The sequence below is a fragment of the Cavia porcellus genome, unplaced genomic scaffold (genome assembly GCF_034190915.1).
Source record: "Cavia porcellus strain 051 isolate PalLab524CR breed Dunkin Hartley unplaced genomic scaffold, mCavPor4.1 scaffold_2, whole genome shotgun sequence".
In the NCBI taxonomy this organism is placed as follows: Eukaryota; Metazoa; Chordata; class Mammalia; order Rodentia; family Caviidae; genus Cavia; species Cavia porcellus.
Window position 1 is genome coordinate 123,519,275 of NW_026947485.1, and position 16,701 is coordinate 123,535,975.

Sequence of the window (16,701 nt, forward strand, 5' to 3'; positions counted from 1 at the left end):
TCCCCAGGTTTCACTTTCAGCCATTTGCTATCCCCAGTGTGCTTTTATGTTGGTTTGATGTCATCCTTACGAGGGAAAACAACGACCTCAAAGGTCAGTATTAATGATATCCGCTATTGGAAAAGACCAACGTAAGAATCCCAAAAGACAAATCACTAATATGAAAGCATTTTACACAATGGTAATGATTTCTCCATTTAAATGAATACCTGTACAATACCTGCCATTTATAACTGCAGTGGTGCATCCATAGGATGAATTTAACTTCCTATGGAAAATATTCAGAAAAAAAATTCCATCTGTACAGAATACAACTTTTTTCTTGTGATTCTTTGAGCAATACAGTTTGACAGCTTTGTGCAGTAGGTAGTATAGGTAATTTAGAGATGACTTCATGTATATGACAAGATGTGCGTAGGTTATGTGAAGACTAAGCCACTTTACATACAGGGCTTCATCATTCTCAGACTTCAGCACCCACAGAGGTCCTGAGTGGTATCCCTGAGGATACTAAGGGACAACCTTAATTAAAAGGGGCAACTATAAATATATGTATATATGACCCAAACCCCCTACGCCTTGTCTATAAGAGTGAGAGCTGAGTTCATTGGTAATTTTGGAAATTGTGGTAACTAGCAATCGGGGTCCTTCCTGAGGTTTGACCTGAAGGTGTCCTGTTCTCCGACTGAGTGCCCTAGGGCCCATGTCCTGCAGTCTTTGCATGAACCAGGCCAAAGCTACCGCGGTTTGCTTTGTTTCTCCCGGAGATGCGCGCGTGGGCGACGGCCGGCAAGGAAAAGCACGCAAAGGCAGACATCTGTGTCAGAAACAGGACCCCACACCCACCACGACACACTTCCTGCCCAGCTCCTAGGCCGTGACGTCTCCTTCCCTCGAGTCCCCGGACAGACTTCTTCTCTCTTGGATGCGCAGCGGCCCTGGGGTGCTTCACGGCGTGTGGCAAAGACGAAGCGAGAGCGAAAAGCACGCGCAGACCTCTCCCGCCCGGGAAGTAGGGGAATGGCCTCTGGGCATTTTCCTTCCCGTCTCCGGCCGGCCGGCCCCTCTGCCACTACGCGCGCGCTCGGAAGTCCGTCTTCCAGGTTCATCCAGCGGAGCCGCGAGGCCGCCACGCGCCCAGGCCGCCAACAAGGACGCGCACGCGCACAGCCACTTCCTTGTTCTCTCTCCGGGCGCGGCTCCGCCCCCACGCGGGGCGCAAGCGCAGGAGCGGCCCGGGACCCCCCGGCGCCCTCCCTTTCCCCGCCCCTTCCCGCCGGCTCCGCCTTCCTTTCTCTCGGGTTTCACTGAGCGCTCCAGGTAGCGAGCTGTACAGCGGCTTCCTCACCACCCGCCCCTCCCTCCTCCGCTTCCACCCCGCCCGGCTCTAGCCTGGTGGAGGATGAAGTGGCGGCAGTGGCTCCAGCCCCAGCAGCGGCACCGGCGGTGGCTGCGGTGGGGGTGGCCGGAACTGGGGTGGTGAAGAAGCGGTGGCGGCGGCCGAAGGGGCGGCAGCCGCCTCCGCCTGCTTCCCCAGGGCTTCCCTTCCTCTTCGGCCCAGCTAGGAACTTTTTCCGCTCGTGTGCCAGTGTGCGCGCGCGAGTGTGGGTGTGCGAGGGGAGCTCGGGCCTGCCTGTGTGCAGGCGTTGGCTTTTTTGCCCACTCGGCTTCCCGTAACCGGCGGCTCTGGGGCCGGGGCTGCGGCCCGAGGAGGGGGCGCGGCGGCGGCGGCGGCGGCTGCGGCTGAGGCGGTGCGGCGGCGGGCGCTCCTTTTGTTGTTGTTTCCTCTGCCTGGGGAGCTGCAGGGGGCCGCGCCTGGGTGGGGCGGCTCGGAGCCCGGGCCTGCTGGCCCCCGGGGCTCCCGGGCGGGCGCGGTAGGCGGCGCGGGGCGGGTTCCAGCATGATGGCGGCCGAGGCCGGCGGGGAGGAGGGCGGCCCGGTGGCGGCCGCAGCGGGCAGCGGAGGCGCGGCGGGCCCGGGTGGCTTCCCGGCCGCCTGCCGGGTGAAGATGCCCGTGTCCCTGCCCGTGGCCGCCGCCGCCGCTTATCCCGGGCTGGCGGAGGCCGGTGTGACCGGGGCTCTGGGCTCGGGGCTCCTGGGCGCCGCGTCTGCGGCGGGGACTCTGGGGGCGTCGGGGCTGCCCGGGGCCGAAGCGGCGTTGCTTAGGGGTCCCGGGGCGCCGCCTGCTGAGCCCCTCGCCCCTGGCGCCTTTCCGCCGCTGCCACCGCCGCCGCCGCCGCCCCCACTGCCGCCGCTTCTGCCCTCGCTGGGCGCCAGCCTGGGCACTGTGGACGAGGGCGACTCCCTGGACGGACCTGAGTACGAGGAAGAAGAGGTGGCCATCCCGCTGACCGCCCCTCCGACCAACCAGTAAGTGAACGCGGTGGCTGCGGCTCGGGGATCGGGGAAGATGGGAGTCAGGGATCTCCCCGCAGCTTCTGCCCTTGGAAAAGTTTGGGCGCTTCAGGTTTCGCGAGGCGTAGGGATTTCATTGGATCGGCAGTCTCTTCTACAGACATGACTCCCCGGGTGGCTTCGTGCATTTATTGCCCCTCGGGAAGGATGTCAAGTTTTTTGAAGATGGCAAGCATGGGAAAATATGTGTCCAGGGAGAACCAGATGTGATTCTGCGTGGTCCAGATGGAACTATGTCCCCGGATTCAGCTGAGCCTGCCAGCTGTATGGCCGTGACAAACTATTTGTTACCTGTGTGCACGCCGGGTGCAGCTGGGTCTTCAGGAGCAGCTTCTAGCTCCAGTGTTTAAATGAGTGTTGTGTTATAATTTGGAGAACGCCTTGGTCAAATGTTTTGTCTGGGATGTACTGTAAATCTCAACTTCTGACTGCTGAAAGCATCGTGATTCTGAGAAGTCAGGGAGGGAGTTCTGTGAATTACAGGTGTGATTAAGGGCGCATTCTTAATTGTTTTTAACTTGTTCCACGAAATTGCTGTTTGTTTGTATTTGCATTGTACTTTCATGTTGAGATTTTGTACGTAGAGCAAAATAAAAATTAATCCTGATCCCCTTTGACATTTTTGTTGGTGGACAATACAGTCTTTGACGGTGTACTGCAAAATATACCAGACAGTTTTTGTGTACGTTAGAATCTGCACCTTTTTAATAAAAGTAGGCTTTGATAAAAATAAGTTGTTGAAATGGAAAGTGGTAATTGTAGGCAAAATTTGTCCTCATGTCAGTCTTAATAGGCCTTTAGAATTTCAACAACCTTGAGTGGAGGAAAAAAGATGTGCTTCATATGTTGACAGTTCTCTGGGGGATAGAAAGTCTTGTATTTTTTAAACAAGCTTTTTTAAGAGAATTTAGAAAAGACATTTAGAAAGTAACACATTAGGAAAAGACTTTGTAATACAAATCTATTGTTGACTTAAAGTGACTTGTTTGATACTTAAGATGGAAAAATGATTTTATGTATGCCAGCCATAGTATAGATACGTTGTTTTATGCTTTGTGTAGCATCACAGAGTCCAGTTATTGTTTGATTTTATTCCAGCTTATGTATGTATTGCAGACTTTACTAAGGTTATTCTAGAAGTGTTAAAATGCTAATATCACAGCACCACTTGCATATGAAGTCTTTTTGAAGAATATTGGTCAACTGAGTGTTTAATAAATGCCCGTTACATGTTTAGTGTTGTTTTTATAATAAACAAATGCAACTTTTAAAACTAAAAAAAAGAAAAGTACAATCTTGTGCCATTTCATTACTAAATTTAGGATGTTCTGATTCATCCCTTAGTTTTAATAGACTGCTTTTCAGAGGACTTTTAGGTTCACAGCAAAATTCAGTGGAGAGTGCTGCGTGTTCCTGTTAAATTTTTGATAAACATGATTATATGTTTAAGGAAAATTGCATGTGTGCAAGGAGAGATTGTTACCATTATTGTGTGTTTAGGAATACAATAACATTTCTGTGACTGGGTACGTAAAAGTTGTTCATATTTTAAAAGTACCCTCTATTTCTAGTTTTTTCTTTTTTTTTAAAGTAGTGTTGGGGATTGAACCTAGGTTCCCTGTGCATGCTATGCAAATGCTCTACTCCTGAGCTGCATCTCTGTTTCCTAGCAAATTGTTAGTCTGCCATTCAAGTACAAATTTGCTTTAAAAGGTATTCAGTACAAGGTCTGGCACATACTAAGTGTTCCAGTAAATTAATTATCTATTTTATTTATTTTTGAGACAAAGTTCCAATATATTTTCCAGAATGACCTCAAATTTCAGTGATCCTCTTGCCTTAGCTTCCTAAGTAGCTGGGATTACAGGTACTAGCACTGCATTGAGATCTAATAACTATTTTAGAGGCTATTTTGAAGTGCAAGGGAAATCCTACCATGATTGATTATATTACAATTTTTATTTTAACTTCATAAAAGCTCCTAGCAGAAAGTTGAGCAGTTTTAGGGGTGAAATTCAAGTGTTGGCTATAATTTTTATTCTTAAATGGGAATAAAAAGTCTGAACTCGGTCAAATAATGTCCATTTTTTGTAAAAAGAATTGAAGGAACATTCTTGGGCTAAATTAGTATTGGTGACTAATAACTGACCACTTTAGTTATTGATAGCATGCTGTTAAGAAGCTGGAGGTAACAGACTTGAGTTGTTAGCCGGCTTGGAAGTCCAGGCTCCCTGATTCCACCTTATTTCCAGGTGGTTTTGTGCTGTTGCTCACAAGAGTCAAGTGACAAGATGCAGATAGACCACTGCGAGTATATTAATACTGCTGGTGCTTTGGATCTTGTTTTTATGTGTGTATGGTCTTGTGCTTTTCCAATAGTTTGAATAAGGCTAGAAAAGTTTGTGTAAAATTTGAGTATTTTCCTTTTGGTAGGTTTGAAAAAAAAATTTAAAAAGATAAAATTTTCCCTATATGTGTATATTTTTTTAAGCCTATGAATATTGTAGATCTAAAATTATTAGCTTTATTTTTCAAGACAGAGAAAAGGTTAGATTAAAAGAACTTTGTCTTTGGTACTCTAATTTTGTGAAACTCTTTAGGTTTTTCTTCTCTGGAGGGTTTTGCTAAAGGAGAATTTTTCCCCGGGTGAGATTATGTAGAGAAATTTTGAACCATTAGTTTGCAGTGGCAGAATCCTTTGGAGAGAATGTAGCCCACAGATAGATGTTGCTGGCTTTTAGTGTATTTGGAAGCTTTAGGAATTACTTGCCATCTTTTAAAAGTAGGAAAATGTCATAGCTTCGTATCTAGGAAGTCTTGATTTCTGTCACCTGTTGAAAAGTAACTAGCCTTTGCTGTACCTGGTGGCTATTCCTGCTTGACAGTAGGTTGCTAGAGGTGAGTAGAACTTGTTTTTCAAAGGTACTGCTTTCTCCAGTTTGCTGTAGTCTCCACTGTACTTACTTTGCCTTTGATATTTGGCTGATACCTGGCCTACATTTTATCCCAGACCCAAAGTTCAGACGTCTGAGGCTTGCAACTTTAAGAGAAAATAAGGACTGTAAATAGCTCTTTTGTTTTTCTCTTTTGTAAAAATAATTTTACTGGCAAAACTAAAATTATTCATAAGTCAGATATGCTAAAAGTGAGATTGGCATTCATTAGCTTTGTCACTGATTACATTAAAATTATGACAGGTCATTATTTCTTAATAAAAATAGAGGTAGAGAAAAAAAATAAAAAGGGGTGAGAATTGTGCAGAATGGTTATGGACAGAAAGTGGTGGCTGACCAGGACTGGTACTTTTACTGTATTGGCATGAGAAGCAGAGGTATTTCAAGGGTTACAGTAATGAATAAAATGTTCCTTTTCTCATTGTGGTGTGGATAAAATGTTCCTTTTCTCATTGTGGTGCTCTTCCAGGGAAGTTTCAGATCTAGCAGGATAATTACCTAAACCTATAGCTGTGATTTAGGTCACGTTAAGGTAAATATCATGAGTGCAGTACTGGGTTAATAGAGGCCGAAAGAATAAGAGGTTTATATTATTAGCATTAGTAAATTTACTGAGAAAAGTAGCAGGTAAAGTTTTTGTTAATGCTTAATTTATTTCCTGAACAAGAGAAGAGGTTACTGGTTCCAGCTCCCTTTGCCTAATGATTTTACTAGGTTAAAATATGCTGAGTTAAATGAGTTCAAACTTCCGGTTGTTGGTGGTGAGTCTATTCTACTGAAGCTCATCTGTGATCTGGAACGAAGTTGAGGGGTGTGCTTGTAGTTGCAGTGTTGAGGTACAGAGCTCAGCCAAAGGCCAGAACTGGTGCCAACCACTGGTTAGCTACTCTGGGGAAACAAGGCAGGTGTTACTGATAGATTGAAAGGACAGGGAGGTTAGGTTAGAAGGAAGAAAAGAGAAAGTGTAGAGTGGTTCTGGTTGCTTTACTCCTATTTCTTTACTGGCCATTAGGGAAGTGAGCAGAATGGCAATAAGGATACTGCAATTCTCAAAATATGACCCTGAGGGAGATTTTTTTTTACAATTAAAATGATAGTTATTACCACTGACATTTTTTTGTTGTTATTGCTAACCTAACAGGAATCAGTGCTTTATTTGTATTGTTTTGGTTATTGTTTCATAATAAAGCAGTCTAGAACCTAGTTGTAAAAGCTCCATGGATCATTTATTTGCTGTCAACTCTAAAATTTAGGCAGGATTTACTAGAGACTTCCATGTAGCATCTGTGAGCCGTCATGTCCGAGGTGGCATCTTAACTTTCAGAGCTGGCGCTTCAACTGGGATAGTTGGAAGAGCTGGTGGATAGCCAGGGTCCTTTTTGTCTGTCGTCTTACATTTAAAGTGTGGGGTTCTTCACAGCAAAGAAGCATTCCAAGAGAACAAGTTGCACTCAAGGGACCTGTCCCTGTGCTGCATTGCGTAGCAGGCGCCTGTGTTGCTTTTGCTTGCTAATGTTTCTGGTAGTAGGGATCTTGTGTGGGAGAAGACTGACTGTAAAAGAGCATGGGATCTGAAAGTGAGATTTCGTGACAGATTTAAAATAACATTATTTAAAATATATATAATATATATTTAAAATAACATTCATTTACGTGTAATATCAAATAGTTTTAAAGTACTAGAGGTGGGAAATGGGATAGGAGAAAGGACAAGTACAAATTTATTTCTAGACTGTCTTTCAATAAATGAGCCAAGTACTCCACAAATGATATTTTTTGGCTGCCATTTTCCATTGCATTTCTATGTTAGTGGTGATTTGCTGTTAGAATAGGCAGACGCATCTGAACAAGTATATTGTCTTGAAATCATCTTCAGTATATTTTAGTTTTGAGCTAAGTTAAAGATAATTGTTTCTAGATACCTTGAATAGATCTCTATATGTCATCAAATATTAACAGGATTTAAAATACAGTTTTCAGTATATAGTGATTGTATGTTAATGAGTAAAGCAGTGAAAAGTGTGAGCAAAAAAGGAAATACAGTGTAAAAGAATATACAGTGTACTTGGATGATGAGGGATTATTCAGATAGATGAGATGATAAAATCAGCTTATAGTCATGTATAGTTAAGTTTTCAGTTTATAGTTTTTATGAGTTGAAGGATGAAAATAAATGAAAAAAGGTATTGAAATTTCATACCATAATTTACTGGAGCTTTATGGTAAGTGTGATTTCCTTTTGTAGCATTGGTGTCGATACTCTCATGGGGCGATAGCATTTTTGGGACAGAGAGAGGCCTTTTGTGCCCAGTGGAAGTGGACTTGGGGCAAGCAGCTTTTTACCTGCGCACAGCTCAGTTGTGGGGCTCTCTCTCATCACTTTTCAGATTTGCCTACCTGTGGGAAGCATTTACAGAAATCCTGTTTAGTGAGCTGGAAAGCAAAGTCCTATTCCCCCGTGTTTACTAGTAGTTTGCTAAAAATGTCAGGCATTTCATAGATTATGTTAATTCAGTTCTTACCCCTAACTGTGAATGAGTATTGCTCTTACCCTGATTTTTAATATCCAGAAAGCAGACAGAACTGGAATTCTAATATGAATACCTTTTATCCAACATACTTGGGACAAGATACTTACAGCATTTTTCAGATTCTGTAGTATTTGCATAGAATGTGCCAGTTAAAATATTCCCAATCTGAAATTATTTTCAGATTTCAGTTTTTAGTCTTGGAATGCTGTCAAAGAACACACACACATCTACACATTCCATACAAACATTAAAATTTTGGAGGGCTTGCAGCCGCTGGCTGTTGTGAACTGAGTTATGCTTCCCTCAGATTCATCAGCTGAAGCCCTTACCTCCAGTATGACTATTTGGAGGTAAGGCTTTTAAAGAGCTAATTAAAATTAAACGAGGTCATAAAACAGGGCTCACAAATCCAGTAGAACCTATGATATTATGAAGACACACCAGGAGTGCTTATACACAGAGTGATATATTTTGCATTTTTGTGTAAGGTATGAAGTTTAAATTGAAGTTCATTTATTGTCTATTGATGTCTGATTGCTTTAGTAGCATTTATAGAGAATGTTGAGGAAGAATTGTTTCCCATTGAATTTCTTTTGCACTTCTGTCAGAAATTAGCTGGGCATGCACGGTTGCAGTTTTTCTATAAATTAATATCTTTGTCTAGTTATAAATTACACTTCATCATATGTTTAGGAAAGAAGTAGTATTTAGTACTGTCCTTGGTTTCAGGCATCTATTGCAGGTCTTGGAACACACTCTCTGAGGAGATGGGGTAGTGTATCATGCTTGTGATTGCAGTGGCTATGTGGTAAGTTTTAACATCAAGTAGAGAGATTTCTTCTAATTTTTTTCAGTATATTGTAGCTATTTTAGGCCTGGTTCCTTTACATATGAATTTTAGAACTTGCTTGTTAATTGCTGTGATTCCCAGAGAAGTTGAAGTGACCCTGTAGATGAGTTTGGGGAGAGTTAATGTCTTTATTGTGTGTCTCCTTTTTAGTCTTTCGTTGGTTTCTTTAATGGGCATTTTATGATTTTTGGTCTGTAAGTTCTGCACATTGTTTGTTAAGTTCATACTCTCTGATTTCTTTGGAATGATTTTGTAAATGTTTTAATTTTAGTTTCTGTATTCATTGGTAGTATGTAGTTTAACAAATGGAATTGAGTTTTATATGTTCGTCATGTATCCTGTGATTCTACTAAAGCTTATCTTTTAGATCTAAGAGTTTATAAGTTCCATGGGATTTTCTATTAGGATAATACTATCTGCAAATACAGTTTTTTTTTCTTTCTGATGTGTGTGCGTCTTCTTTTACTTCCTGTAATAGCTAGACCTCCCGTAATAGCTAGAATACGAGTGAACATCCATGCTTTGATCACAAATCTTTGGTGGAAAGCATTCAGTGTTTGACAGTTAAGCATGATGTTAATTGTGTACAGTTCATTGGTAGATGCTTTTTATCACATTGGGTAGGTCACCTCTTTTTCTGAGAGTTTTTATGACGAATGGTTATTGAGTTTTTGTCAGATGTTTTGATAGGATCCTGTGTTTTTGTCTGTTAGTTTGTTAGTATGGCAGACTACACTGATTGTTGAATCTTGAGCCAGCCTTGCATACCTGGAATAAATTCCACTTCTCCCACTCTCACCTCACTTGGGGGCCTTCATCACAGTCATCGTTCCAGTCCCCTCGCCGTTTTTCTGCTTGAGATTGCCAGGGACACAGAAGCTGGGTTCTCCATTGGAGCTGCGGTGGTGATGGTGCTTGTGTTGCTCCTGTTGCCCTTATGCTTGGGTCCGTGTGACTCCGTTTAGGCAAAAATAACCCCTAGAGAATAGGCATTGTCACAAACAGTAATTTTGTACTGCAACTACAAGCCCACAAAGAAAGAGACTGGGGCCTCCTCTATATGCCTGTATGGAAGAAACAAAAAATAGAAGAGGAAGCAACAAGAAAAAGTCCCCAGCCCCCAACCCTGAGAACATTGATCCAGGAAAGGTAAATACAAAGAAGATTGAGGACAGCAAACATGCAATATCAGACACGGCACCCGTAGACATAAAGAGATATCTTCGTGACCTCATAGACTAGTTCAAAAGTGAAATATTTAACCAAGTAAAGCAAGATATAAATAGATTAATAAAAGAAATGCTGAGCACTCTCAAGAAGACACAGATGGAAGAGTAGAGGAACACAAAAAGGGAGAGAATCATTTGATGAAGAATATAAAGAAAATGTAGAATGCATGAAGCAGGTTCAAAGAGATTACCAGGAAATTAAAAACTCCATTGAAAGCTAGTACTGCTTGAAAGAAACTAAAGATAGATTATCCATACTGGAGCACAGGTTTGCAGTGTGGGATCATGAAAGGAAAAATTTCTTAAAAATAACAAGGAAACAAGCAGTAACAATACAAAGGCTAGAAGATGACAAGAGGATCTATATATAACTTAAGAATAAAGAATGTGAATGAAGAAGCAGGGGTATAAACAAAGGAACTGCAAAGGCTGTTCACGGAATAAATTCCACTTGGTCATTGTGTATAATTCTTTTCATACATTGCTGAGTTTAGTTTCTGATACCATAGTGTGGATTTTTATATCTCAGTTGATAAGAGTTACTGGTCTGTAACTTTCCTGTGATGTCTTTCTCTGGTTTCATATCTGACCAATACTGCTGCGTAGTATTTATGAGATAGGAATTAGGTAGGATGTTTTACCTCCTCTTTGGATTTAGGGAAGAGTTATGAAGTATTCATAATAACTATTCTTTAAATATTTGCTCAAATTCACCAATGAGACCATTTGGGCCTCTGTTTTCTTTTTTAAGATGGTTTAAGTTATGAATTCATTATTTTAATGGTTGTAGCATTTTTTTGTTGTGTTTTGGTCCCATGTAAATTTGAAGGAATTGGTATCTGTGAGCATACACTTATTTGTAATATGTTCAAATTATGCAGTGATAGGTTTTTTATTCCTGATGTTGGTAATCTCTCCTTTGTCAGTCTTAGTAAAAGTTTATTTATCAGCTTTATTACTGATGTGTTTGGGCTTAAGTCTGCTATTTTATATTTTGTTTTCTGTTCTATTTCTAATTTGTTTTTACTTGACCATTTGTTAGTATATCCTGTTTTATGTAAAATATTTTTGAATATATTACTTTGCAGAATTTTCTTATTGTGGATATTAAATATATATAATTTATCATGGTCTATTGGCATAACATGGTATTTGACTATGCTTGTATATATATATATATATACATGGGTTCTGGAAGGATTATCTCAGGTACACAGAAAGGAGTTTTGCTAGCATTTACTTAGTAACATTTGAATAGCTTCCTTAAAAGTTGCATGAGAAGCAACAATAACCCTCTCTTAGAAACAGGTAATCAATCACCTTTCCAAATGAATTTTTAAAACTAAATCATTTCCTTACTCATTTATTAATTATAACAAAATTCTTTCATATATTATCTCATGTAAAGGAATATAGGTTTTGCTCTGTATATGTAGACAGATTGATAGACAGCTTATTTGTTTATCCACCTGTATCAGTTACTCTTCTGTCTCTGGGATAAGATCCCTGGAACCCGGCAGGTTGATGGCAGGTTCAGTGAGTTGAGTGTGTGGCTGTTGGGCTGCAGGGCAGAAACAGCATGGTGGAAAGGTGAGGCACAGGACACATGGCAGGTAGGAGACCCCGAGAAGGAACAGGGAAGCCATGGTAAGAGTCTGCCCTTCCAGGCCAGCCCATAGTGCACGTCAAATAGGCCCCACTTTCCTAATGTCACCTTCCAGCTGTAGACTCCTCAGTGTCTTAATTCACTGGTGAACGCAGCGCCCACTGTGATCCAGTCACCTTCCAAAAGGCCACTCTGAGCACAGGAGGCTTCTGGGTGACGTTAGATCTAAATGGTAAAACCACCTCAGTTCTGTTTAAACTTGGCTGCCAAAGCATAGATTTAGGGGAGACTGCTAATCACTGGGTTCAAAAGCGACCCTGTGAGAGGACTTACTGATGTTGCATTGACTTTTCGTTCCTGCTTGACGCAAAACTAATTTTAAGTATTTAGAAGGACTTCTCAGGGACACTATATCGCTTATTGCTAGTGGTAGGAAAAATAAAAAAAATTCATTTAAATTTTAGTAGCTCTTTGGAATTATGTAAGACTTATTTACATTTCATTGCTGGCAATTAAAGATATTAATTTTGTAGCTTTTTTATATGTTTGCTTTGATTCATTTACTGACTAATTTTTTATGAAATTTGGAAGGAACACAAATCTCAGACTCACAGGAGACTGCATTCTTTAGTTAATATAAGAATTTATGAATATCATAGTCTTTTCTGATGAAGGGGTCAGAATCTTTTTTATCATGAGGCCGTTTTGGAAATCAAAGCAAAGAGAATAGAAAACGACCTATTTTATATTGATAGTGTGACCTATTCTATGTGATATAATAAAGCAACATGTAACATTACAGTTTAGTGTCTTACAGTGTGTGGAAAAATAGTACTTTTAATTAATAAATATTAAGCTTTCAAAAGTGGTATTGTTTCCCAAGTGCACAGGGCCCATGAGGGGTAAAATAGAAGGAAAGTTTAAAATATAATACCTGCTATCCTCTGAATTCCATGGTAAGCACTCATGCGTTTTTATTGTAAACATGGAATCCATGGAATACAGTCCTCTTCTTAATTTTTCAAAATAACTTTTTTGAGATTTTCATCTGTCTCCTTTTCTCCATTCCACGTTAACTTAATCAGTTCCTGAGATTGTTCTATTCTACCTCCTAAATAGCTTTAAGTCTCATACTTTTGTTTTGCTGTTTCTCCCTCATTTTCTGTTTCTTCCCATTGGAGTAATCTATTTATTTTTCTCCTTGTTTTTGTTCTCTTCCTCAACCAACTAATAGATCTTTTTATTAATGCTTTCAAAATGCTTCAACATCAAAAGAAGTAAAAATTGAGAAATTCTTTATACATTGTGATTTATAAAACTTTGGTCTAAATTTTAAAAAAGAAACTAAAATTTAATGCAAAATTCTCTTAATTACTAGTTAGGCATTTTATTATCATTTTAATTTTGTTCCATTCTACTGAAATATTGACAGAAAGCAGCTAAATCAAATTTGAAAACTGCCTTACAGCATGATCTTGTAAAGACAAATCTTAGACTGTTTCTTGAAACCTTTTTGTGAATTCCACCTAGAAAGTGGTGGCTTTCAACCTTGTTTGGTGACAATTCACTAAAAGAAATAGACTCTACACCTCTGACCCAGTATGAAATACTTATTGGCATATATTGATGAAAAAATATCTTCCCTGACAACTTGGGATATGCCCTGCATACTTTTTTATCCTGCATTGCTGTCTTCTCACTTTGTTTTAAAAAAATCTGAATGTGATCTTGTAAATTGATTTCTTGATCCTTGAATGATGAAGGAAAAAAAAAAGCTATTTTCCTCTGTTTCTCAGTGTTTTGTTTTTCCAATACTGATATTTATATTATGCATTTTTATATTTCTCTGTTTATTGCTTCTTCTAAGTGCTCCTTGCCTCCATTGCAAGACAAACATTCCTCTGCATGCAACAGAGGTATAACCGAAAGCGGTATATTATGACAGAAAATAAAAGTTTTTCTTAGTGACAGCAGTGATCTTATCAAATATATTTGGAAAGAAGTGTTTTCTTAGGAAATTAAACCACAGATTCACAAATAAACCAAGTGTGATGCATTACAAAAGTTTTGTGGTAAGACCTGACAGTAACTGGTTTGATGTAACTGACTTATTGAAGTAATAGAAATTAGCTCAAGATGTGGTCTAGGTCATCTCAGAAAGTGGAGACTTGTTAATTATGGGACAGCTTGTGAGGGACCATGTTGTACAGTGGTACATTATTTCATCCCAAGGATGAAACTTGTCTGTTTCTGGTAGTTATTCTTATTAAAATGCTTTAAGCAAGATATAAATGTTTTAATTTGTTTACAGATATGTGAGTTACTTATTTCTTTTGTGCAGATGTGCATGGTCAGTAATACAAGCAAATTGTCTCAAATTTTTAAAAAATTTGAAATCTGCAGAAAAGTTTTAAGAATACTAGAATTAAGTTGCCATATATTGTTTACCTTTGCCTCGTTAAATTATGCCTCTTTTATACATGTGTGTATATATTATTTATGATGAACTGTTGGCATGCGGCAATCTTGTCCTTTCTTAAATGGTTCATCATTGCATTTTTTAGGAATAAGGAAAGAACCTCAATAGCTGAGGATAATGAATCGAATACCTACATTACTCAGATGTTTTCATTAATCTTATGTTGTCATTTATATCTTTTACTTTCTCTTCTAATGAATCACATTTAATTGTGAGACCTCTTTAGTCTACTTCAGTCTAAAACAGTGTCCTCGCTTTTTGTTTCACTGATGATGGCAGAATTGTTTGCTTATATTGGGCTGAAGTTGAGCGGTGGGAAGGTGTGACTGAGGAAAGCCTTTCACCTCGTGGCAGCCTGGAAGCAAAAGAAGGGAGGCGCCAGGAGAGATGCACTCTGGAAGAGGTGCTTCCAGTGACAGACCTTTCTAGTCAGGGCCCACCTCCTCACAGGATGTTTATCTGAACTCATCAGTGGTTTGATTTGCTGAGTATAACACCCCTGTGATCCAGTCACCTGGATCCTGGATCACAGCTACTTTTCAACTTCTGGGATTATTCCAGGTTGAAACTGTAACAGTTTCCTCTTATAGTATCATACAGAAGTGGTTCACTGCCCTAAAGATCCTCTGTATTCTGCCTGTTCATTCCCCTCTTCCCTATAACTTTTAGCAACTACTGACTACTTTTATCTCCACAGTTTTCCCTCTTCCAGAATGTCTTATACTTGTAGATGGAATCATGCATTATGTAGCCTTTTAAATTTGGGTTCTTCTGCTCATTAATATGTTTTTATGATTCTCCCATGTCTTTTCATGGCTTACTAATATATTTCCTTTTAGCCGTGGATACTATTCTGAATGTATGTGGTTTAATTTTACCCATTCATCCACTGAAGGACATTTTAGTTGCTTCTATGTTTTTGTATGGGTTTAAGTTTCAGTTTTTGCACAAATGTAAAGAATCTGATGAGTAGTAGTATATTTTAGTCCACTGCTGTTGTTGTGGGTATTTTATGAAAGAAAGAAGTTTATTTAGCTCACTTCTTCAGAGGCCAAGTTTCAGATTGGGCAGCCCCAACTGTTTCCTAGTGAGGACCCCACCCCCCCACTGCACCGTATCCCAGAATGTGCAGAGGTTGCCCCTCAAGCTGGCCATGCTTTATAACATTCTACCCTCTCAAGTGCTGGCTCTTTCCAAGAAACCAGGGTTAATCTTCTCCAGTGACAGTGCCCGACCTAATTACCTCCCTCAGGTCCCAGGTCTTCACCTCTTACCACCACTATACTCCCACCTCACCAGACCTGCAGGAAGTTTGGAGGACACACCATATCCAAACCAGAGCATGCTGTTTAGTTTTTAAAAGAAACCAGCAAACTGTCAAAGTGCCTGTACCACGTTCATTCTCACTGATAGGAACGAGATTTCTTGTTGCTTCACCCTTGTGCCAGCATTTCATGTTTTCAGTGTTTTGGATTTTAGGAGTTTTAATGAGCATACAGCGATCTCATTGTTTTAATAATGATCCCCCCAGCCCCATGATGTTCAGCATTTATTCATGGGCTTGCGTCCCGTGCATGTACATTCTTTGGCTAGATGTCTATTCTTTAGCCCATTTGAAATCAGACTGTTTTCTTACAGAGATGAGTTCTTTATGAAGTTTTAGGTGACAGTGCTTTATCACATGTGTCTTCTGCAAATATTTTCTCCCAGTCTGTGGTTTATCTTTTTATCTTAACAGTGTCTTTTGCTGAGCAGGTATTTTTAATTTTAGTGAAGTGCAGCCTATCAGTTGTTTTCATGGGTTATAACTTTTGTATTGTATGTCAGAGGCCATTGGTTATGTAGCTTTTTAAAAAGTATTTTCTAAGAGTTTTTATTTTTGTATCTGGGTCTGTGATGCATGTTGAGTTAGATTTTGTGAACCATGTAAAGTAAGTATCTGGGTGCTGTAATTGCATATCCAGGTTCCTCAGCATAATTCATGAGAATTATGAATTCTGTTGGCTCTTTGGTATTACCTTTGCTTCTTTGTCACAGATCATTTGAATAATTTACTTGTTGCTATTTATAGGCTTTTTAATCTGCCCCAGTGATCTGTTTGTGTATTGTTTTTGCTATATCACACTGTCAGTAGCATCATAAGAAGCCTTGAAGTCTGGTATATCTCTTTTAGGCATGGGGTAGCTCTTCTGGTTCTCTTGCCTTTTCATATGAACTTCAGATTTAGTTTGTTGGTGTCTACAAAGTAAGCTGCTGAGATTTTGATTGGGACTGTGTTGAATCTGTACATCAATTTGAAAACTGACAATTGCGATAGTAGCATGTTTTCTTATCTATGAACATGAACTCCTTATTTCATTTGAAACTTTTATCTGAATCTTAACAGTTTTCCTTAAATAAATCTTACACATGTTTTGTTAGATTTGTAATTGGTTATTGTATTTTTGGGTGCTAATGCAAATGGTAATAGTTTTTCATTTAAGATTTCACCTGCTAATTGCTGATTTATGTAGGCAGGCCATTTTTTTATTGACTCTTGTGTTTGCAACCTTGCTGTAATTGCTCATTCCATGAAATTTTTGTGTTTTTGTTTTGCCTTTGGTCAGCTTTACAATTTTTCTGTGTGGACAGACGTGT

At 40.0% G+C, this 16,701-nt stretch overlaps 1 protein-coding gene across 2 annotated transcripts in view; it reads left to right on the plus strand.

Moving 5' to 3' along the window:
* Positions 1-1,284: 1,284 nt before the first annotated feature.
* Rasa1 (RAS p21 protein activator 1) overlaps positions 1,285-16,701 on the plus strand; it is a 94,142-nt gene continuing 78,725 nt past the window's right edge. For both annotated transcript variants that reach the window (XR_010046395.1, XM_063245307.1), the window contains exon 1: positions 1,285-2,370. Coding sequence is in view for 1 of the 2 variants with exons in the window: in XM_063245307.1 (XP_063101377.1) it covers positions 1,901-2,370 (470 nt within the window). In the remaining variant the exon portion in view is untranslated. The remainder of the gene's footprint in view (positions 2,371-16,701) is intronic.